This window comes from Ovis canadensis, chromosome X (genome assembly GCF_042477335.2).
Source record: "Ovis canadensis isolate MfBH-ARS-UI-01 breed Bighorn chromosome X, ARS-UI_OviCan_v2, whole genome shotgun sequence".
NCBI classification, from domain to species: domain Eukaryota; kingdom Metazoa; phylum Chordata; class Mammalia; order Artiodactyla; family Bovidae; genus Ovis; species Ovis canadensis.
Genome location: NC_091727.1, coordinates 21088941 through 21113343, shown reverse-complemented (window position 1 = coordinate 21113343; position 24403 = coordinate 21088941). Strand labels below are relative to the sequence as shown.

Genomic DNA, 24403 nt, shown 5'->3' with positions numbered 1-24403 from the left:
GAAGGTAAAGAAAAAAGGAATTCAAATAATAGTTTTAGGATTTAAGGGAGGCAGAAATATTTCCACATAGTAAATTTTTAAGATAACCTTCTTCCATATTACCTAATACTGTAAGGAGTATATTTTGTTGAAAAAACATTCTTACCCAGTTTTCTTTCTCCTCAATTCTTACAGTTTGTGGAATACTGAGTCACATGCTAGATTATAAAATAAAATTTCAATGTAGTTTTATTTCAAGAATGGTAAAGATTTAATATAAAAAATGACAAACATGACTTAACACTGAAAGCTTTTTTTTTTCTTCTTGCCATTAAGGGAGGGGGAAGGTGGAACACGTTCAACCAAAGTACAACATATAATTCTACAAAGAGTCTGGTTTGACAGCTGTAAGGAGAATCAAGCATGGGTTTATCTCTGGGCAGCACATATGAACAGGGAATCACAAGGAGACAGAACACAGAAACATTTCCAAGCTATGAATGGAACAGAGATATTAAAGATAAGTCAGGCCTCCTTCCCCCGCCCCTACACACCATACACATATGCGACACAAGACACAGTAGTGGGGTGAGGAGGATGAAGGGTTGAGATGCCAGGCTCCTACAAAATGCCACCAATTACTAAACACTTTAAGACTAGACAAAGAGCCCCTTTATTTTCAAAGGGGGTGAGGGCCGGAGTCACATTCGAAATCTGATTCACTGTGCTCAACAGTCAAAACAACACAGAACTCAACATTCAAGACAAAAACAGACCTTTATTTTCTTTTATAATTTTCAAACTGGTTTCCTTGTTTTTTTTTTTTTTTTCCTTAGATGAATACCAATTAACTCAATCGGGGCTACCGCTGCAACTGAAAATGTGAAAGCACGTTTACATCTTCTTTTTGCCCTCTTCTTCTTTGTCTCCTTCTCTTCTGGTTTCTCTTTTAAACCCTTGCTTTTCTTCTCCTAGAAGAGGCTTGCTTTGGAAGAGGAGGCAAGCACTTGGTGAGGTCTGCTTCCTCATTGACTTTCTTTCAATGTGCCAGTTCAGTCATGGGAACACTTGCCCCAAGCCCAGCTCTTTCGGAATTTGAATGGATGGTTTCTGAAAGTTGGTAAAGTGTAGAAAACCACATGCAAACCACAGGACATATAGAGGAACCTTCTGTGATTCCTCAAGAGGAAGTGTATCCCTGATACAATGAAATTTAAATTTGTATCAAATTGATTCAGAAATTCTGGGCCTATGCAGGAATAAATTTGCCCTCAAATCACATTCACAACATGTAAATCAGTCCTGTGTCAGATGACACTTTTCTATTTCAATTTTATTAAAGTGAATAGAACATATAAAGTTTCTCTTTCCTATATAAAATTTCATTGATAGATTTGAGGATCCCAGTGAAGTTATGGATAACTTGTATTCTGAGCCAAGGGAGGACTCGTTTCTGGCTGTGTCATAGTGGCAGGGCTAGAAGAAGATCCTCTTTATCGTTTCGTTTATACTCTAGCTACACCATGAAACACTGTGACTCTAAGAAATGCACTGAGCATCAATATAGTTGTGTCTGGCTCCTTCAGGTTGCATATGACATCCAGGCAGTGATAAAAGCTCAAAGAAAAGATTAGCCAATAGAAAATAATAGTTGGTTGGAACTTTCTTGAAAAGGCTTATTAGCAGATGATAATGCATTCCTCAAACACTGCAGGTTGCTTGGTTGACGTATTTCCTTACATTCATGCCCAGTGGATTTTAAACCTTTTCGATTGTATACCCTTTTCAGTTAAAACACTTCTGTTGATAAATATTCAATATATGTATTACTCTATATTAATAGATAGATAGACACAGAAGAGATATTCGAGAAAATGAGATATGAAACCTGAGGAGAAATCCCAGTGTTTTTTTGTTCTGCACCTCACTCCATGTGTACCTTCTTTAGAGACCTAGACTGTGACTTTCCCTGAGTGCATATGCCTTGCTCTCTTGGTATTTCCCAGTCTTCTACAGGACATGGTGTCTGATGAACCCAATGTTTAAACTGAGTGATGATTTTCTTCACTTGAGACACTAAGTACTCCAAAGAGGACTCTGTATCAGTCTGAATAATTTTTTATGCCAGTCTCTTGTGTAATGTCGTTTGTGATTCTTTGGTGAAAATTAAGAGCAGAGTACAAGTGTGGCGACTTAAAATGTTATTCTGGTGTCCTCGCTGTTTCCCTGCCCCTGCAATGACAATGTGGAAGGAGAGTAAAAACTGAAAACAAAACACAACAAAACGAGTATACGAACTAGGCTCTTAAAGAATCAAGTCAGCAATGAATAATCAGTTCTTGTACATGTTTTGGAAGGGAACTGTGCTCTTTTAAAATTGGACAATGATGTCCTCGTGGAAACAGTTGTTCCTTCCACAACACAACTGGGTAATGAGCATAGAAAGCTGGAAAAGGCTAAGTCACAAGCGGGGGAGAAGGCTGGACATAGTAGCATTAGTCACCAGTCAGATGTGAGAGGTATTCGTTCTTGTACGGTCGCGGAGTGCTCTAAGGCTTCCAGGAGAATGGCATCAAGTATGTGGAGCACTATTCTCGCCATGAAAGGCAATTAGCATTTGCATTGAGACACAGGACTGTTTTCTGTGAATACTAACTAATTTACCAGTGCGCCATAATGAACAACTTATTTATATGTAAGGTGCCAAAGTTTTAATGGGTTTAATGGAAATAGGTTCAATGTCTGTAGGTTTTTTGCTAAAGATGATTATGCATTCAGGAGTTTATACTATAATCTGAATTGTTTTATAATGAAAGATTAGTTCTTTTAATTCATGTTTTTATATAAGTCAACTAGCTATGCCTTGTAAAACTGGGGGGAGGACAGTTTGTTATAAAGCATATGATTTTAAAACTTGGCTTTTACTTGTTACTCTGTAATCAACTACCCTTCTTACAATTAGAATTAATTGGCTTGTTTTATTTTAGGCAATATAACAATAATTTGTCTGATGAAAAAAACTGAGGGGGGAAAAAAAGTCCTTTTTCTGAAAGGACAGCTTGAGTGAGTCCACCGATATTGCTAAGTGAATTTTTAAGGAATATGTGAAACCCATCCTTGTACAAATAACCTTGTGCTTCACCAAAATTAAGTACAGCCATATCAGTGTTTGTCAATCCCTTCTGCACAAAAGTAAAGCTGACTTCCATAAAGAGGTGACACCACAGACAGAGCTGAAGCTTATTCTACATTTCATTCTCAAAGCAGGTAAGTTCTGCCGAATTATGTGGTTTAATGCCACAACTATGAAAGTGGTTGTATTTTCAGGGTATTACGGTAGTTTTTATGACAAATAGTTCAGATGGCAAAATCTTGGTGTCCTTGGCATTGATTTATTGACCCAAAGGGAAGGTTCTTTGAAGGAGAATTGCAAACATAAATAACAGATTCTATATTTACCCAGCGAATTTAGAAAATTTATATAAAGACATGGAGGTCAAGGTACCTGGTTCTTAGGAAAGAATTCATAAAGGATACAGTTTAAAAACAAAGCTAAAAGATGATTATTAAAAAATTAATGTGGAGTCATCATATTCCTTAATGAGAAAAAACTAAAATTCTTCATATCATAAAATTTTACTATGACTTAAACAGGGAGAATGACTCAAGACAATCCCATGAATATTTAAAACCAACATAATGCTTTTTGATGCATTTCTATATACCAGAACCATCATTTTTATATATATTTAAAAAAACACATTAAAATGGTTAGAGCACAGAGGCAACTGTAAGGCATATCAATGTGATTTTATTCACAACACAAATTCCATTTGTGAGAAAGAAGCATAGATTACTCCTCTTTAGAAAGATATTTACTATCAAGCATACTTAGCAAATTATTTAGCTATCTAAAAAGATCTGATACCAATTGGTCATATTTTTATTTTTATGTAATTTATATTTTTACAAGTATTCACATTATGCAATACCACACACTGCGGCGACAGGAAGAAAAAAAACATTTCCAAATACAATGTTAAATTATCTGTTCATTGCACAGTATGAAATATCCATTAATTAGCATTAAAATTATTACAGAGCATCTTATCCAACTAAATAAAGGAAATTTCACATCCACTACAGAAGAAAAATAAGCAATATTGAGCCATAGGGACCCAGTTACATAGTATTAAATAATATCTGAAACTATTTTGAAAGACAACCAGACAAAATACTTTTTCCAAAGTGAAAACCACAGCCTATAGATTTGGAAAATTTTACAGAAAAGAATAGCTCATGCCTGTCCTATGAGGCAACACCATTTGTATACAAGTGCCAAGAAGTAAGGAGAAAGTTAGGATTTTAGCTGAGGAATCTACTAAAGCCTGGCATGTGGCATGTTCTTCATTAGTGCCACTGAAAGCAGTCTCTGTGTTGCACCTGAATACACTTTATAAGAGAATAAACATAGTAAGTTTCAGAGCAGGTTGTAGATACCTTGCCTTAAGATTACACTTAATGTAGTACAATACAGCACGTCAAATTTTAAAAATGCGAAATACACTTAACACACAGAATTTGCTTTCTCTGCTTTGCCTTCAAGAGGCCACTTAAGAGTCCATTGAACAGCCAGGGTTTTCTAGTTATTGGAGCTGATCCCTCTCCTTTCCTGTGACAGGAGAACACAACTGAGCCCTTCCCCAGTCAGTGCCCTTTCCCTCTGTTCACCCACAGAAACAGCAGTTTTCTGTCACTGTGCTCCATCTTGATTGGCTTTGATCTTATGCTAGTCCCAGTGAAGAAAGCTTGCATTCTTCTTAAGAGTGGCCTGCCCCTCTTAATATCCCTTTAGGGAGGCCCCCAATCCAAAACACTTGATGATCTAAGCTTTTAAAAGTCTGTTTTCTGTTATAAACAGCAAGGACGAGGCCATTTTAGTTGCTTGCAAGAGGTTGATGTTAAGTCTGCGTCGTGCCGACTCTCTCCGATCTAAATTCTCTAAACATTAGCTTATCAATCTGTGAGTCCAATGGGTTGAGTGCCAACAGAAGTGGATCCGATTTGGCATGGAGAGGTTCTACCAACTCTCGCAGTGTATTAGCCTAATATGATAAAGCAGTGATACAATATGATGAAAGACCTGCGAGTGCCATTATTTCCAAAGCATATTAGTATTTGTATTAGAAATACCATCATGCAATACCCATGAAGAGAAAAGAGAAAAATATGGCTAGAATTGCATATGGTTTTAATACCATAATGTCTTTGTGTTGGCATGCAAGTCTACTTGGCCGAAAATGGGACTTTATTTTAAGCTTGGTTATCTCGAATTGCCAATCTTATGTATACAAAATAATACACAGCACAGATATATCTTTTCTCACCTCTATACTTGTACATGCGTATCTGCAATTTTAATCAGAAAGTTTATGTTAAAAGTATTCTCCACACACATGTAAAATGATTAATCTTCTAAGAAAACAAACTGTAGATCTATACAAGATCTTTCCTCAAATTCATCCAATCAAGAAGTATGAGGAAAAGTTTTCTAGTCTACCTTCTATCTAACTAACCCGATGCACATGCTACCACGTGCTGAGTGGTGAGACAGAAAAGCCCAGCTAGTGTGGCTCCAAGGAAGTGGTCGAATGCAGACCAATACAAAGTGAACAGGTGAAAAGCTCTCACACGGTCAACATGATGAAAGGGTGACTTGACACCCGAGCACAAGCCACATTCTTAGGAATTAAGAAACTAGAAGAGACTAAAGTTTCTGAATGACTTGGAAAACTCAGAACAAGTAGGCTAAAAATAAACTGTAGTCTCTTTTAGTTCATTTTATTTTAGACTTTGAGGAGTTCAAATATTGCCACCAGGCACCAATCAGTGGTTTTTTTTTTTTTCTTTCTAACCTAGGGCAGATCTTTATTTGCTACATCCTTTAGTACCTTTTGAGTTATATCAAGAAGAAGGAACAAACTGGGAGAGGGAACAGAGACAGCATGTTGTTCACTCCTAGCTCCTTTATAAAATGGGAAGGGAGTGTGTTGCCCACAGCACAGTATTTAGAAAATAGGATGCAGTATGGTTCAAAAATCAGTAGATCTAATTTTTGTTTATCATATCATAACCTTCTTTTTCACAAAAGGGGCTGGGAACTAAGTAATCTTCATAGGTAGGTCAAATGAAAGAAAAGACAACACCTTATTTTTTTTTTTTAACAAAATGATAATACTGTAATGCGAACTCTGGATTCTACCACTCTGTTTCATAAGGTCATGGAACTTCAAATGGTAAAGTCAGAGGCAATCTAATGCTTGGCACAACGTCACCCTTAAATTTAAACTGTTTCTAATTTATCTATGCAACTCAAATATTTTCCCCTCAAAAACAACTTACATGAATGGTTTAATTTCTAGTGAACCCAACCCATACTAAATCTGAACTAGAGCCTTGGTAATCAAGTCACATCTTAGTTACATTTAAGACACCATTTAATTAGGATTGGGAAATTCTACTTCAAGAGACTGGAAACACCTCCACAGTTGAGGCCTTGCCAACATGCAGGATGGTGGGGGGTGGATCACTATTTCAAAGTGACTACAGCTATTTCCAGGGCTTCCCAGGTGGCTTAGCAGTAAAGAATCTGCCTGCATGCAGGAGACACAGGAGATGTGGGTTTGATCCCTGGGTGGGGAAGAGTCCCTGGAGGAAGAAATGGCAACCCACTCCAGTATTCTTGCCTGGAAAATCCTGTGGACAGAGGAACCCAGCAGTCTACAGTCCATAGGGTCGCAAAGGGTCGGACACGACTGAAGCGACTTAGCATGCATAGCTATTTCCAAGTCTGTATATACTAACATAAGAGAAAGTAACTCTCTGGCAAGGTGTCTCTTCAACTAGTAGTGATCATGTTACCAAATCTCCGGGTAGAGGTTTGTTAAATACAGATTACTGGGCCCTGCCCTTACTCTACTCAATCAAAATTTCTGGGTATGGAACTCTAGAATCTGCATTTTAAGCATGCAACCCAGGTGATTCTTGTTGCCCACTGCAGTCTGAGACCTCGTGCACTAGGCCAGTCACACTGTGATGGGCTACACTGTGGGGAGGGCTGGTTGGAGTGATGCCAACTTTTGTACTACCCATATAAGGAGTTTTTAAGTCACAAGCTTTGTAGTTGGACACATCACACAGAGTTTTATTTTCAGTCCTGTCACCAGTATAACACTGTATTATGTAACTCAAATAATCTCAAGGTTTTTGCCAAGGAATCTGATGGAAATATCCTGGTCTACTGAGAATATGGCAAAATGAAAGAGATTGTGGTATACTGCTTGAATAAATTCTTTAAAGATATATTTTAGGTAATGTTAAATAGCTCCTCTTTATTTTTGAGGCAAACAGAACAAAGAAACAGATACTTCCAGACTCAAGCCTGCTGAATCTACGTCTTGGTGTGTGCATTCTGAATCTCAAGTATGAACAGCATTGGCAGGCAAGGAGGGTCAGATATGATGGACTGCTGCTGCTAAGTCGCTTCAGTCGTGTCTGGCTCTGTGTGACCCCATAGACGGCAGTCCACCAGGCTCCCCCATCTCTGGGATTCTCCAGGCAAGAACACTGGAGTGGGTTGCCATTTCCTTCTCCAATGCATGAAAATGAAGTCACTCAGTCGTGTCCGATTCTTATGGACTGGTATATGGCTAATCTACATGAAACCTCTAAAACACAAAAACATATCTCATAAAGATACTGTTCTATGAAAGCCTAACTTCTGCGAATCTTATATCTATGTGTTTTCAACTTTTTGCAAGTCCCTTTCTGGGTCTCAATATTCCTTTTCCCCTCCCTTTGTATTTTCATCAGGTATTCTCTCTCTGACTATTTCTGTGCTGGGCTTAGTCACTCAGTCGTGTCTGACTCTGTGAGACCCTATGGACTTGTAGCCCGCTAGGCTCCTCTGTCTATGGGATTCTCCAGGCAAGAATACTGGAGTGGACTGCCATTTTTGACATCTCCAAACTGACAACTTTACCCCTACTCAAATCCCATGGACAGAGGAGCCTGGTGGGCTACAGTCCATGGGGTTGCAAAAGAGTCAGACACGAACTTAGGGACTAAACAACAACACACTTTTGTGCCTGTTTTATTTATTAATTTTTTTAAGGACAAGTGGAAATTGCATGTTTCTAAAAAAAAAAAATCCCCCAAACTTAAATTGTATGGCTCTTGATTGTTTTTATTCTTTTGGTCAATATCCCAACTAGAAAAAATATTCCATTCCCTACTTCCTGCTCTTAAAATATACTTCACTATTTAACAAGCTTTTAATCAAGTACATTTTGAAACAACAGCTATATCTATGCTAGCCCAAGAAAATCAGTAATGTTTCTGTTTGGCATATTACTAAAATAATTATTGAGCTTCCATTCATTACTGAAACCTCTGATTGTGAGGCCACCAGCCCAGCTGGGTAGAAAGAGAAAGATCCTATTTCCCTGTTACTAAACCCCCTGAGATGTGAATGGTGTACCCAGATGTAATGGCATGTTGTATATAGGATGACTTATTCCACTGTGGATCCACTTCTCATGCCAGCTCTTTACAGACTGAATCTATGTAGGATATGGTGAGAAAAATATTTCTTTCCCTTTTTGTTTTATGAATTTAAAACTCTTTCCACTCAAATTATAAGCAGAAATAGAAATTCTAGAAGTGTAACTTTCAGAAATGTAATCAGGCTAATAGATTATAAGGTAAGGATAGAGGTACAAACATTTGCAAGAGAATGATTCAGTTTGAATGCAAAATAAATCTTCTCCTTAATGAATGAAACAGAAGGAAATACATGAAAATGGAAATAAGAAGTGCTTAAGCCAGAACAGCACTTTCAAAGATTTTTACTTCTGAGTTATGAGAGAAAACTGGTTCCATATACTCACTTCCATTATCGGTGAGCCTGAGGGCAAATTTAAGGGCAAAGCCACTGACAACTGGTCTTAAGCTGCTTGCAGATAACAAGGCAGACATCCAAGCCTATCAATAGTAACACATGTGGAGCTCCTGGGAGAGTACAGACTGCTGTGAGCATTTGAAAAAGATCTGATTTATTACGATTATCAGGATCTCTTTCTTCTTCTAAATGTATATGTTCACATTTAAGTTTTTCTTTTTGTAAAACAGGAATATCTAACACCATGAGTCAGTGATAATTTTTCTCAGTGAAAGTCTTGGAAAAAGTGGGCTGAAACCTTGATTCAGAATGTTCAAACCAAGAGACTTATTTGTGGCTTGAATAGTAGCTGTTCAAATTTTGAGGGTCTATTTCCTTGTAAAGATGAAGCTCAAATAGACAGAATATCAGATTTTAAAAACTTTGTTTGCTTATTTTTAATACCATGGGGGAGGAACTAGAAAGTCTTTTATTTTATGAACGATGAAGTATTCTTTTTCAAAAGAAAGTGATAAATAGCAAAAAGTAATATAGTTTGTGCTTATATGTCTAATACTTATGGATATCTTTAATTAGAAATTTTAGGTAAAATAAAAATATTTGATGAACCTAGCCACAAGCAAAACAGATAAGGAAATACTGTTTCCAGATTAGAATGTTACTCTAACAATTCCATTCTCTGTGTATAATTCACAAGAGACAGAATATTTCCTTATGAAGTGGTATCTCATCTTAAACTACTTACCACTATACAATGACCTTAAAGTGCATTTAGGACTTATGGGTATACCACATACTACTTTTCCTGTCTGCATCAAAACTACTACCTGAAATAAAGGTACATCTAAAGTATCCTTTAAATTAAGCTTATATATTAGCAATAGCTGAAAAGGTCTTTTACATTTAATAGTCACAGAAGTACTTATTATGTTAATTCAATTTACCCTGAGTTTATATTCAATGAAGAGCCTATAGATATATTAGAAAAATGTACTATGGAATTCGGCCACATTATATTGTCATTCCAAATGTCATCTTTCAGATTTTAAAACAGAAAATGGGAGGAATTCAGTTTTATAGACATGCATTGTTTAAGGATTTAATGGGTGCCTATGTGCTTCCCTGGTGGCTCAGAGGTTAAAGCGTCTGCTTGCAATGCGGGAGACCTGGGTTTGATCCCTGCGTTGGGAAGATCCCCTGGAGAAGGAAATGGTAACCCACTCCAGTATTCTTACCTGGAGAATCCCATGGACGGAGGAGTCTGGTGGGCTACAGTCCACGGGGTCACAGAGAGTCAGACACGACTGACCAAGCGACTTAACTAAACTAAATGTGTATATATATGTGTGTATACTACATCAAATGTTAGGGGTAAATATACAAAGATGATAGTCTGACCTCAAAGAGTTCATGGCATAGCTGTATAACCCCTTCCCCATTTCTGTCTTATAATTTTATAATTAAGGATTATCAGTAAAATAAAGCTCTACTTTACTAGTATAAATATATATATATACATATATACAGATACAACTATATGACTATAACATAATTATGAAATTACCCTAACAATGTATATTATATGAATATATTAATTTAAATGGATTAGTATATTTGGAATACATAGAAAATAATAAAATTTAGGGAAAATTTAAAGATCACTAAAATATTAATATATGTGTGTATATACATATATATAATATAAAACAGCTGAGTTCTGGTGCTTACAATAGACTTGAAAACTGAAGGGGACTGGAACAGAATAGAGAGCCCAGAAATAAACCCACACACCTATGGTCTATTAGCCAAAGGAATTAAGAATATATAATGGAGAAAAGATAGTCTCTTCAATAAGTGGTACTGGGAAAACTGGACAGCTAAATGTAAAAGAATGAAATTAGTACATTCTCTAACACCATATACAAAAATGAACTAAAGGTGGATTAAAGACCTGAATATAATACTGGAATCCATAAAACTCCAAAGAAAACACAGGCAGAACACTCTTAGACATAAATAAGAGCAATTTTTTGGAGATCAGTAAAGTGAAGGAAACAAAAGCAAAAATAAACAAACGGGACCTAATTAAACTGAAAAGTATTTGCATAGCAAATGAAACCACTGACAAAATGAAAAGAACCTACTGAATGGGAGAAAATATTGGATTGGTCCATTTGGGTTTTTCATATGAGGTTACTGAAAAAAAAAAAAAAAACCAGAATGAACTTTTGGGCCAGACCAATATTTGCAAAGGGTTTAACTGTGATAAGGTGTTAATATCAAAAATACATAAGCAGCTCATACAACTCAACATCAAACAAACAGTAAAAAATGGGGAGAATATCTGAATAGACATTTCTCCAAAGAGGACATGCAGATGGCCAACAGGTACATGAAAAGATGCTCAACACTGCTAACCACCAGGGAAATACAAATCAGTACCACGATAAAATATCACCTCACACTTGATAGAATGGCTATCATCATAGAGAAAACAAATAACAAATGTTGGTGAGAATGTGGAGAAAAGGGAAGCTTTGTTAATGGGAATGTAAATTCACACAGCCACTATGGAAAACACTATGGTAGTTTCTCAAAAAACTAAAATTAAAACTAGTATATGACCCAGCAATACCACTCCTGGGTATATACCCAAAGAAAACAAAAAATACTAATTCAAAAAGATACATGCACCCCAGTGTTCATAGCAGCTTTATTTACAAGTGCCGAGATACGGAAGCAAGCTAAGTGTCTATCAACAGATGAATGGATATGAAAATGTGACATATAATGGAATGAATGGACTTGGAGGCATTATGTTAAGTCAAATAACTCAGACAGAGTATGACAAATACTGTAAAATATCATTTATATGTGCAATCCAAAAAATACAAAAACTAGTGAATATAACAACAAAGAAACATAGTCACAGATACAGAGAACAAACTAGTGATTACCAGTAGGGAGAGAGAAGGAAGAAGGGGCAATATAGGGGTGGGGGATTAACAGGTACAAACTACTATGTATAAAATAAATAAGGATATATTGTACAATACAGGGAATATAGCCAATATTTTATAATAACTATAGAGTATAACCTTAAAAAATTGTGAATCGCTATACTGTGTACATCTGTAACATATAACATTGTACATCAACTACACTCCAATGAAAAATAAACAACAACAACAAAAAACCTTAAAAAAAAAACTTGAAAGGAATCATAATATGCCACCTCAAAATATACCACTCTGGCCTAAGGATTATTTTGAGCTGAGACACAGAAAGATCTCTGGCCATCCCTCTAACTGCCATAAAGCAGGACGTATGTTTCCCACTCTGATGTTCCTCCTCTCCTCTTGTATGCCGGGAGAACAATGCTTAATACTGAAGACAGAAAGTTGGCATCAAGATGGGTCTGCACAAACAAATCTTACTAAAATAGCCCTTATCTTCTGTTAGTTTCCCCATATATAAACTTTTCCAAAATTTGCCACTTTAGAAACCCAAACCCCCTGTTTTTTTGTCACTTCTCCATAATTTACCATGCTTTGTTAAAATGGTATATAAACCTCGGGTCTAAGTGCTTCTTTGGGTCTTCATTTGTTTCCTTTGAAGGCCTCTATACACATAAAAATTAAATTAACACAATAAAATTTATATATCCTTTCTCTGGTTAATCTGCCATTTGTTAGTTTAATTCACAGGCTCCAGGTAAATAACCTAACAGAGCAGAGGAAATGTTTCTTTCTTTCCCTACAAAACATTTAAATCAAGCCTTAAACCATTCTAAGTCATATATCTTTTAAAATATTTATACTAAAATATTTAAATATGAAGTAAATGCATTCCATAAAGTTATTTTGAGATAATTTTCAGCAACATGGATAGATGGCAGTTTATTGGCTCTTGCAACCTATTCTATGATTATTTATTTTAAAGTAATCTCTTTAAAATGATCATTTCCAAAAGAGGTAAGAGAGCTAAAGACTCTTTTACTCTCCAATAATGCAGAGATGAATGATGTATATTTTTAATTTATGAAAACTTTCAACCTCTAACATCACCTTACATGGTTATATTGAGTTGGCTAAAAAGTTTGTTCTTATGGACTTCTGTAAGAGCTTACAGAAAACCCTAAATGAACTTTCTGGCCAACCCAATAATAAAAGGATGAAATTCAATAGATGATATTCAGTCTGGATGATAATTAGTGTGAACTGCAATTCAGTGCTGAGAACTGCCAATGGGGTGAACAAGTGTATCCTATGTGATAGAACACTTCATCTGTGACTATGTCTAGTCTGCCAAAATGAAAAGGTAAATTGGGACTAGCTACATTTCAGTCATTTTCTTGACTATTTATTTCAACGGATTACTCTTTGGTCCTTCTAACCCTATTAGGACATTCTCTTTCCTAGCTGATAAGCAGTCAAAAAAGCAATTCCAATGTTATCTGAACCTTGAATCACTTATGAGACTGGATGGTAAAAAAAGTCTTCAGAACACTGATTATACTTCCATGACTCAAACTATTTCATTTGCCTGTTGCACTTGACTTGAATTCTACAAACTGGACATTCTGATGGAATAACAGGTACAGGTATCTCTACCTGGGGGGCTTGGAGTTGTAAAGACACATTTCATATGCTGAGTCCATCAGAATTTACTCAAAGTAAACAAAGGACTTTGTCTTATCTCCTCTTCTAAGTTGCTGAGCAGCAAACATGATCTAGGATCAGTAAATTTTGAGCTGATACAAACTACTTTTATTGGCCAGCTTGCTACTAAGGTAGACTAAAAGTAGACAATGGCGGCTACCGCTAAGTCGCTTCAGTCGTATCCGACTCTGTGCGACCCCAGAGACGGCAGCCCACCAGGCTCCACCATCCCTGGGATTCTCCAGGCAAGAACACTGGAATGGGTTGCCAGTTCCTTCTCCAATTCATGAAAGTGAAAAGTGAAAGTGAAGTTGCTCAGTCGTGTCCGACTCTTAGCGACCCCATGGACTGCAGCCTTCCAGGCTCCTCCATCCATGGGATTTTCCAGGCAAGAGTACTGGAGTGGGGTGCCATTGCAACTTCTTAATTCTTGAAAATTTTATCTAAAATAAAGACTTAACGTACATTTTTTTCAAATAAACAGTAACATAGATCTTAGCGAACTTCTGCTCTATAAAGTTCCACTCTATTCTTATTCTCACACTAGAGTTATATACTACCCTCAAAGTATGGTTATACTGATTTTGGAGAGATTACTTAAAAAAAAATACATATCATTCAGTATCAGCTCCAGTATCATGATACCATCCAGACTAAACGAGGGGAAAAATAGAGGGACTGATCTGTAGAAGTGAGTGAAATAATAAATTCTCTTCAACAAGAGTACCATAATGGATGCATGTGTGTAGGCTGGGAATAGTAATAAAAGGAGTGATTCTTAGCCTATAAATTTAAAGACATTACTTCCTCTCATGCTATAACACTGCTTATGATTACAGAAACTTGAAATGGACTTCTGCTTACTTTTCCCAGTTAAACTTATATTACCAAAAACTTGCAATACTGATTTCCCCCTTCAATAACTTCTAAATGTTAATACCTTGTTACTAACCTCCTTGGCATACCAGCGTGACATTTGGGATCATTTGCTCATTAGCAACTTTGGCAAGGAGTCACTTTGGGGGCTCCGCCAACTGAATTTCTTAGCAATAAAGACAACCAAAAATACCTTTCCCAGCAAAGCAAGTGACAAAAAAAGTAAAAAGAAAATTCAAAAGGTGTTTGTAATAGTCTAAAATTTTATCTTAACAGTTACTCATCAGAATTCATATTTTTCTTACCTTAAACCAGTTATAAATCTAATCTCTCACCCTAATCAATAATATTTTCAGATTCTTTCTTATTTTTCAATATATAATAATTACATCAGAGACTATTCTCATAAATCCCCACTGTTAGAGTTATCTGCATATCATGACATTTAAATTATTACATTTTCAGGTATTTTAAATATATTGTGTACATGATAAGAATGAAAATTATTTTGGTAAAAACCACAATAAAATCATGTCTATTAGAAAAATAGCATGGATGTAAACAAATTAGCATGAACATTCATCTTAGCAAAAATCTCAGAGGTTAGAATAACAAATATTTATACTCGGTCTTAGTTGTTTTGAAATGATTAGCTATTACATTTTGAACCAACAAACTCATTTTAGTTTTGGGATAGAAAACTATGGAATCTAAGAACATATTTTTAAATAAAATACCCTATTATATATGTTTCATTTTTTCCACCCCTGACAAAATTGTAGAGCATTGCCCTTTAAAAAAAAGTAAGTTTTACTAAAGCATTAGAGATATGCTGACTCTCAGTGTTCTTATGGAAAAATACAAACGACTTTATAGCTATTGCAAAAGGTTTCCAGCTATATCTGTGTTTAACATTTATCATCACATGTTGAATTTCACATTTTCAAATGTAATTATAGAAAACTAGAATCATACAAGGAGTTCATTAGAGTGGGAGCTTGTTTTGCAAAATTCAAACGTTTGAAATGTCAGAAAATTCTCCATATCGTACAACTTAATTTGTATTCAAATACAGCAATGAATCACTAACTTCCTGTTAGTGAAAACAAGAAATCCAATTATATTAACAAATTTGGTTTCCATTTGTAAATTAGTTAACTTATAGCAACTTTATGGTATTAGCTTATGCATAGTATCTTTTAGAAATTAAGGACAATTTCATATTTAACTGAAGTCAGGCTTTTTTGTAATTCCTATTTAGCGTATTTATATTAAACAAGGGCCAAACTGTCTTCTCTAAGGCGAAAAAAACCCCACAACCATCAAACTAGATATGTGAATTTGTAAGGATGTGCAAATCAAGGGGAGATTTTGGAATTCTCAAGTTCCACTTAAGACTTCCTTACTATCTCTTCTGACTGGCGTCATTTTTGAGGGAGGGTGAGGAGACACTGATAGCAGCTAGGGTGTAATTAGTATCTTCCTATTAAATGTGAGGGGCTTCCCAGGTGGCACGGTGGGTAAAGAATCTGCCTGCAATGCAGGAGACACAACTTCTATCTCTGGGTCAGGAAGATCCTCTGGAGGAGGGCATGGCAACCCACTCCAGTATTCTTGCCTGGAGAATCCCATGGATAGAGGAGCCAGGTGGGCTACAGTCCATGGGGTTGCAAAGAGTCTGACATGACTAAAGTGACTGAGCATGCATGTATCAAATGTGATCACCAAAGAACTCTGCAGAACTTTGGCCCTTTTTGTGATATTAACATATATATAAAAGAATATATTCTTACTATAATAAAATAAAAAAGAGAACACATTATAACAAGTTGTACTGGTGTGTATGATCTTTTATAGCTAGTTGATCTACTCTATTCAGATATTCTAAAACTGGATTTACAGTGATACATTACACCAATCCTTTCTTGTTAAACTGATGTATAGTTATGATCAAGGTTCTAGAATAAGTTTTCTCATACTGATTTTACTGTAAGCAAGTGCAGAACTAATCCAAAAGACACCAATAATAGATTTAGAACAAAGTTAGACAACCCAAAGCCAAAATTAAAAGCAGCACTTTAAGACCATTATGAACAGTACATTAACTATGTATACTACCATTTAGGAAAATTATCACATAATTTGAAAGAAACATTACTTCCTACTAATTGACTAAGTGGAGTATACATTATAAAGATACACAAAACCAGAACTTGACCAAGGAAAATGTCATGATGACATTTTCTTTCTCCTTATTGTAAATCTTCAGCACAGCACTAGAAAGTCTGTTTTCTCTTTGTAGAAAATCAATAAATACTTCAAAAGCAGAAACAGGAACTCTTCTTTAACAAAACAATACTTTAATTATAGAAGGCCTTGGGAACCAAGGCCTTAGTTTTAGCCATACTAGGAATGGTTACAGATCTTAGTTGTGTGGGCAGATCTGGTCTCCATGGTGATGAGAAAGTCAGCCTGAGAAGTGGAAAGAACTGTGGTACATTGCTCCCCATAGAAACAGACAAGCTGAAATCAAATGCAGCTTCTGTATTTAGCATCGCCAAAGCCTGAAGCTCCAGTGAAATGGTACCCTACTTCGGGAGTTACCATGGCAATCTGCTAAGAAAGGCAGGTTACACATAGCTACATCATTTACTACTAAAACATCAAACCAAACACCAGAGCATATAGGTTAAAAGTAACAATTTATTCACTAGTTCTGAACTTGGTTTTCTTAAATTGGGTTTAGAAGTTTAATAGTGTCATTATTGTTCTTACAAAATTCATATAATCTAATTCCTGCAATGCATGAGACCTGGGTTCAATCCCTGGGTTGGGAAGATATCCTGGAGAAGGGAATGGCTACCCACTACAGTAGTCTTGCCTGGAGAATTTCATGGACAGAGGAGACTGGCGGGCTACAGTCCATAGGGTTGCAAAGAGTCGGACATGACTGGGTGACTAACACTTTTTTTTTTTTTTCAAGCAGCATTTTTTGAAAAAGATTTTTAATCTTAAGGAATGGCCCTGAACAACTTTTACTCTTCTTCAATTTCGTGTAAACATTCTGAAGGCAAATTAATTATGATACTAACATTTGTGTTCTACTTTCTACTTTATAAAGTGCTTTTTAAAAGTGCAATATCTCAAAAGAAGATGTGGAAAATAGAGAATTTCACTAGAGTTCATTTTGGTAATGAATTTTTCATACTACCGACTGCAAAGTACAAGTGAGAAATCCAAAGTTGGAAACACATGAAAGTGCAGATGTTGTACTCTCTAATAGTGCCTTTCAGGGCACGTGAATCAACTTTTCAGGTTTGTAAGAGGTGATACGAAGATACGTTTTATCAGGAAAGAAAACATAGTCATCTACAGTACATCAGATTTGGTACCTGTGGGTATGAACTGGAAATATGAGTGGCATCTTCCCATTTTACTTATAAATCTGTTGCTTCTCTATCCCCTGTACCAATCAAAAGATTAAAAAAATAAAAAGATCTTTAGCTGATACCAAAAAAAAAAAAAAAAGGAAGAAAGATTTGGATTATTTCAAAGAAGATGAATAAAGCAGAACTTGGAAGGGAAAACTGAAGTAACTTTGTCCACCACATGAAATAATTTTCAAATGTGTCTCAACATAATTCTTTGGAAGTAGTTCTTTTTTTAATATACCAATACTAACTTGATACAAATTAGCTATGAAAGGAATCATGTCAAAGTTTAAAATGCTAGGAGTTTTGACTCAACTGGGGGAATTGTTTCACTATTATACATATCAAGGTACATGATTTTTGGATACTGATTAGTTAAAATTGGAAAGCGCACCAATTACAATTTTTAGTAATAAAGAGCCAAGTGGTATGCAGGGCTTTGATTTATTCTTTTGAAAGAGCATATTAATGGTGATACTGACTTGCTATATTAAAACTTAAACATTATATGGGTCTAATATACATACAGATAAAGGAAACATCTTGCTAAATTTTAACCTGAATTAAAATGACAGATCTGAGGGGCAATATGTGGTTGTGAGCATTCATTCTGCTGTCAGAAAGTTTTAGACTGAATCTCAGATGTGCTATTAACTACCAAGGAGTCCTGGATCATGCTATTAAATCAGTTTCCTCATCTAGAGGATGAGAGTAATAACAGTATTTATCTCCCAGGATTGTTGTTATGCTTAAATGGGTTATATATTATGCAAGAATCTTAGAATAGTTAGCACTCATTAAAAGTCTTAGCTATTATTTGTGATAAGATAATATGTGTTCAACAAGCATACAAGATTTAAACAAAATACACCCTCTTATAAATGTGTTGGTTTTACCTTAGGGAAGGCAACTCCATTACAGTATTTTTTCCATGTGGAAAAATATCTCTTCTCTCTACATGAGAGAAGAATGAAAAATTCAGATTTATGGACATGCCTAGCTTTGCAGATTGCATTTCAAGTCCAGGCTACGTAGCATACCTTTACAGAAAAGATAAATCACTGAAATGTCTTTCACTCAACAGACAGGTATAGTCCTTAGGAAAGGTGAAGAGAGTTTTCCTAAGACAATAGTGAAAGTAAAAGGACAAGTACCCATAATTCAGTCATTCTATTCAGAATGTCTTTGATAACATTCAAAGACTGACCATTAAAGATGTTGTAAACCTGATTGAAATGAATGAAGATTTACTTAGAATGGAGGTAGCAAGTTAGAACATCTTCAATTTTCACTTCCTTATAGTTCAAGTTATGCTCATTAAATATATTTCATTAAACTGAAATATATAATAAATCATATTAATACAATGGCATTTTTATTTCCCTTATCAATGTGTGTCTCCCACTTGTCATTAGACAGCTTACTTTACACACTAATGTGGCTAAATGTCCAAAATTAATTTTCTTCTTTAAGATACAAACATAAAAGAGGGATATTGAAGAGTTATTTTGAAATCAGTGCCCTCTGTGTGGGATTCTTACTGTCAAATCCAAAAGCATCACATATTTCAGCTTGCCATTATGATGAACCATATCACCTCTGATGTATTATATAGCTCTCCATGACTACAGCTTCCTCTCCTTCTATTGCTTCCACTATGTCTAATCTTTGAGCTAATTAAGAACACAACTTCCTCCTGCATTCACTTCCTCATCCAGCGTGAGCCACTCTTAACTAGAACCCTCAATCTCCTTACCCTCTTGGATAGGTACTAACCATACACTTTCAAGTATTCAACTTCTGCTTTCTTATCCTCCTAGCCACTGGGCACTGCTAGGAGACATTGTATGTCCATGCTGAGTGGCACCATTCTAAATTTGGGTATTCTGACTTTTCATCATTAAGGACCACTTGGCAGATCTCTTATTAGTGCCTGCTTAGCTCAATTTCCAGTTCCCCATTGAGATGCTCCAAGTTCCCATTAGATTCTTCAAGTTCTACTCTCTACCTATGGATCTTCCTTCAGACAGATAACTACTTGCTTCCACATTTGTAGAGGGGATAAAATAACTCTCATTTGGACTGTTCAGTTTCCTAACTGGTCTCCCCATCACTTGTATGCTCTCACACCAATACATCTTCTGTACTTCTATACAGGAGAGTGACCTTTCTGAAACATGTCTGATTACAAGTACTTTCCTACTGAGATCTCCAAATGCTCTCCATCATGCTTTTTTGGGATACAATCCAAACTTCTGGGCATAGAATACTAAGACTTATAATTTAGTTCTTGAACAATTTTTGTCTCATCTCTACTTACCCATATTATATGCTGTATTTTCTTAACTATCATTTTTCTTCATTTTGACCATTGCAGATGCTATTTTTTTTTAACCACAAAGAACAGAACCACTTTTCTTTTCCTCCTGGTGAAATATTACTCATTAAGCTTAAAAGTTACATCCTCTGTGACCTCTTGTCTAATTTCACAAGGTAGAAGTAATCAAGACCTCTTAACTACTTTTGTGAAACTTGACATGCTACATCTTTTAAAAGACTTAATATACATCAATGGCAAAACCAATACAATATTGTAAAGTAATTAACCTCAAATTAAAATAAATTTATATTTAAAAAATAAATAAAAAGACTTAATATACTGTAATGTTACATGTGGATGCTTTTCTCTCCTATTTGATGGCAAACTTACTGATTGATTTTTTTTTTGAGTGAGGTAAGGATTCAGTTTTATTCTTTTTTTAAAAAAAATATACATTTATTTATTTTAATTGGAGGTTAATTACTTTACAATATTGTATTGGTTTTTCCATACATCAACATAAATCCGCCATATGTAAAATCTTTGTTTTTCCCACACCTAGGAGAATGCATATTCAAGACATTGTGGTTGCTCCATAGATATTACTTAAATTGAATTAAGTCACTAAAATAATTTTATTTTAACATCTAAGTATATGAGGTGCAGGGCTTCCCAGGTGGTTCAGTAGTAAAGAATCCACCTGTCAATGCTGAGATGTGAGTTTGATCCCTGGGTTGGGAATATCCCTTGGAGAAGGAAATGGCAATTCATTCCGGTATTCTTGCCTGTGAAACCTAACAGACATGAGCCTGGATGGCTACAGTCCATGGGGTTGCAAAAGAATTGGACATGACTTAGTGATTAAACATTAACAAACATGAGGTATAAGCTGAATAACGTATTCTATTATACAACCAGATAAAATGCTTTACTTCACTGGATCTTCCATTTTACTAAGAAGCTCTACTTCAAGTCTTTAATGTGAACTATGTGGCAGAGGGGAAAACCTTAGGAAGATAGGCCACTGAGGTCAAAGAATGCTATTTATGGCACTGCTATGTCAAAAAAGAATGATCTAGACCTTATATGAAGTGATAGCCTAACCACTGCTAAAGGGTGTTTCCTTGAATGACCTAGATTGTCAAGTTATTCACATGTCATTCACATTTGGAGTAGATGAGGTGAGTCAAAATTTTACTAAGACTCAGGACAAGCTTTTAATTATAAATATAGTATATAAATACATTCTCGAAAGGTCCTCTGTTGACAGAGGCTGATTAGAAGGAACTACTGCAAAAAAATCTTATTAACACCTTGCTAACTTGGAAAGATGCTGGAAGGCGTTGCAGCCTTGAGGTTTATTGCTATGTGCAAAACAGTCATTTAAGATGATTTTGAATGATTAGGTTTCTATACCACGTGGCTAAGGCAAAATAAGACACCATTACAACATATCCATTTTTGTCCTTTATTGTGCCCTTCTTTGCAAGAGATGTTCCCTTGATATCTCTAATTTTCTTGAAGAGATCTCTAGTCTTTCCCATTCTGTTGTTTCCCTCTATTTCTTTGCACTGATCACGGAGGAAGGCTGTCTTATCTCTTCTTGCTATTCTCTGGAACTCTGCATTCAGATGGGTATATCCTTCCTTTTCTCCTTTGCCTTTCGCTTTTCTCCTTTTCTCAGCTATTTGTAAGGCCTCCCCAGACAACTATTCTGCCTCTTTTCCCCCTTGGGGATGGTCTCAATCACTGCCTCCTGTACAATGTCATGAACCTCCATCCATAGTTCTTCAGGCACTCTATCAGATCTAATCCCTTGAATCTGTTTGTCACTTCCACTGTATGATTGTAAGGGATTTGACTTAGGTCATACCTGATCTAGTGGTTTCTCCTACTTTCTTCAATTTAAGTCTGAATTTGGCAATAAGGAGTTCATGATCTGAGCCACAGTCAGTTCCCAGTCTTGTTTTTGCTGACTGTATAGAGCTTCTCCATCTTTGGCTGCAAAGAATATAATCAATCTGATTTCAGTGTTGACCATCTGGTGATGTCCATGTGTAGAGTAGTCTCTTATGTTGGAAGACTGTTTGCTATGATCAGTGTGTTTTCTTTGCAAAACTGTTAGCCTTTGCCCTGCTTCATTTTGTACCCCAAGGCCAAACTTGCCTGTTACTCCAGGCAAATATCTCCTGACTTCCTACTTTTGCATTCCAGTATCTATGTTCAAGAGTTTGCTCACATTCGAGTCCACTGAGTCGGTGATGCTATAATGACCATCTCATTCTCTGTTGCCCCCTTCTCCTTGTGCCTTCAATCTTTTCCACCATCAGGGTCTTTTCTAATGAGTTGGCTCTTCTCATTAGGTATCCAAAGTATTAGAGCTTCAGCTTCAGCATCAGTCCTTCTAATTAATATTCAGGGTTGATTTCCTTTTGGATTGATTAGTTTGATCTTCTTGCTGTCCAAGGGACTCTGAAGAGTGTTTTCTAGCACCAGTTTGAAAGCATCAATTCTTTGGCACTCAGCCTTCTTTAAGGTCCAACTCTCACATCTGTACATGACTACTGGAAAAATTGTAGCTTTGACTATATGGACCTTTTTTGGCAAAGTAATATCTCTGTTTTTTAATATGCTGTCTAGGTTTGTCATAGCTTTTCTTCCAAGGACTAAGTGTCTTTTAATTTCAAGACTGCAGTCACTGTGGGCATTCATTTTGGAGCTCAAGAAAATAAAATCTGTCACTGTTTCCACTTTTTCCCCTTCTACTTGCCATGAAGTGATGGCAACAGATGTCATGATCTTGGTTCTTTCAATGTTGAGTTTCAAGCCAGCTTTTCCACTCTCTTCTTTCACTTTCATCAAGAGGCTCTTTAGTTCCTCTTCACTTTCTGCCATTAGAGTAGTATCATCTGCATATCTGAGGTTATTGATATTTCTCCTGGCAATCTTGATTCCAGCTTGTGCTTCATCCAGCCCGGCATTTCACAAGATGGACTCTGCACAGAAGCTGGATAAGCAGGGTGACAATATACAGCCTTTTCATAATCCATTTCTAATTCTGAATCAGACCATTGTTTCATGTCTGGTTCTAACTGTTGCTTCTTGACCTGCATACAGATTTCTCAGTAAACAGGTAAGGTGGTCTGCTATTCCCATCTCTTCAAGTATTTCCTACAGTTTGATGTAATTCACACAGTGAAAGGCTTTAGCGTAGTCAATGAAGCAGATGTTTTCCTGGAATTCCTTTGCTTTCTCTGATCTAACATATTTTGGTAATTTGATTTCTGGTTCCTCTGCCTTCTCTGTACCCAGCTTGCACATCTGGAAGTTCTTGGTTCACATACTGTTGAAGCCTAGCTTGAAGGATTTTGAGTATTACCTTACTAGCTTGTGAAATAAGCACAACTGTATGGTAGTTTGCACAGTCTTTGGTATTGCCCTTCTTTGCAACTGGAATGAAAATTGACCTTTTCCAGTCTTGTGGCCATTACTGAGTTTTCCAAATTTGCTGACATATTGAGTGCAGCACTTTAACAGCATCGTCTTTTAGGATTTGAAATAGCTCAGCTCGAATTCCATCACCTACATTAGCTTTTTTTGTAGTAAAACTTCCTTAGGCTCACTTGTATTCACACTCCAGGTTGTCTGCCTCTAGGTGAGTGACCACACCATTGTGGTTATCCAGATCATTAAGATCTTTTTTGTATAGTTCGTCTGTATATTCTTGCCACCTCTTCTTAATCTCTTCTACTTCTGTTAAGTCCTTACTATTGCATCTTGACAATCTTTACATGAAATGTTCCCTTGATATCTCCAATTTTCTTGAAGAGATCTCCTGTCTTTCCCATTTGATTGTTTTCCTCTATTTCTTTGCATTGTTCATTGAAGAAGGCCTTCTTATCTCTCCTTGTTATTCTCTGGAACTCTGCATTCAGTTGGATAGATCTTCCCTTTTCTCTGTTGCCTTTTGCTTCTCTTCTTTCCTCAGCTATTTGTAAAGTTTCCTCAGACAACCACTTTGCCTTCTTGCATTTCTTTTTCTTGGGATAGTTTTGGTCACTGCCTCCTGGACATAAGTTCTTCAGGCACTTTGTCTACCAGATCTAATCCCTTGAATCTGTTTGTTACCTGCACTGTATAATCATCAGGGATCTGATTTAGGTATTCTTTAGCCATA

The 24403-nt window shown here is 36.1% G+C and overlaps 1 protein-coding gene across 5 annotated transcripts in view; it reads right to left on the bottom strand.

Annotated features, from left to right (window-relative positions):
- CNKSR2 (connector enhancer of kinase suppressor of Ras 2) overlaps positions 1-24403 on the bottom strand; it is a 286604-nt gene that overhangs the window by 6875 nt on the left and 255326 nt on the right. Inside the window, exon 21 of one of the 5 annotated variants that reach the window (XM_070291445.1) lies at positions 3771-5084. The exons of the other annotated variants lie outside the window; for them this stretch is intronic. Coding sequence (XP_070147546.1) covers positions 5080-5084 — 5 coding nt within the window. The 3' untranslated portion in view covers positions 3771-5079. Of the gene's footprint in view, positions 1-3770; positions 5085-24403 lie in introns of those variants that run through there. 5 annotated transcript variants of the gene reach the window in all.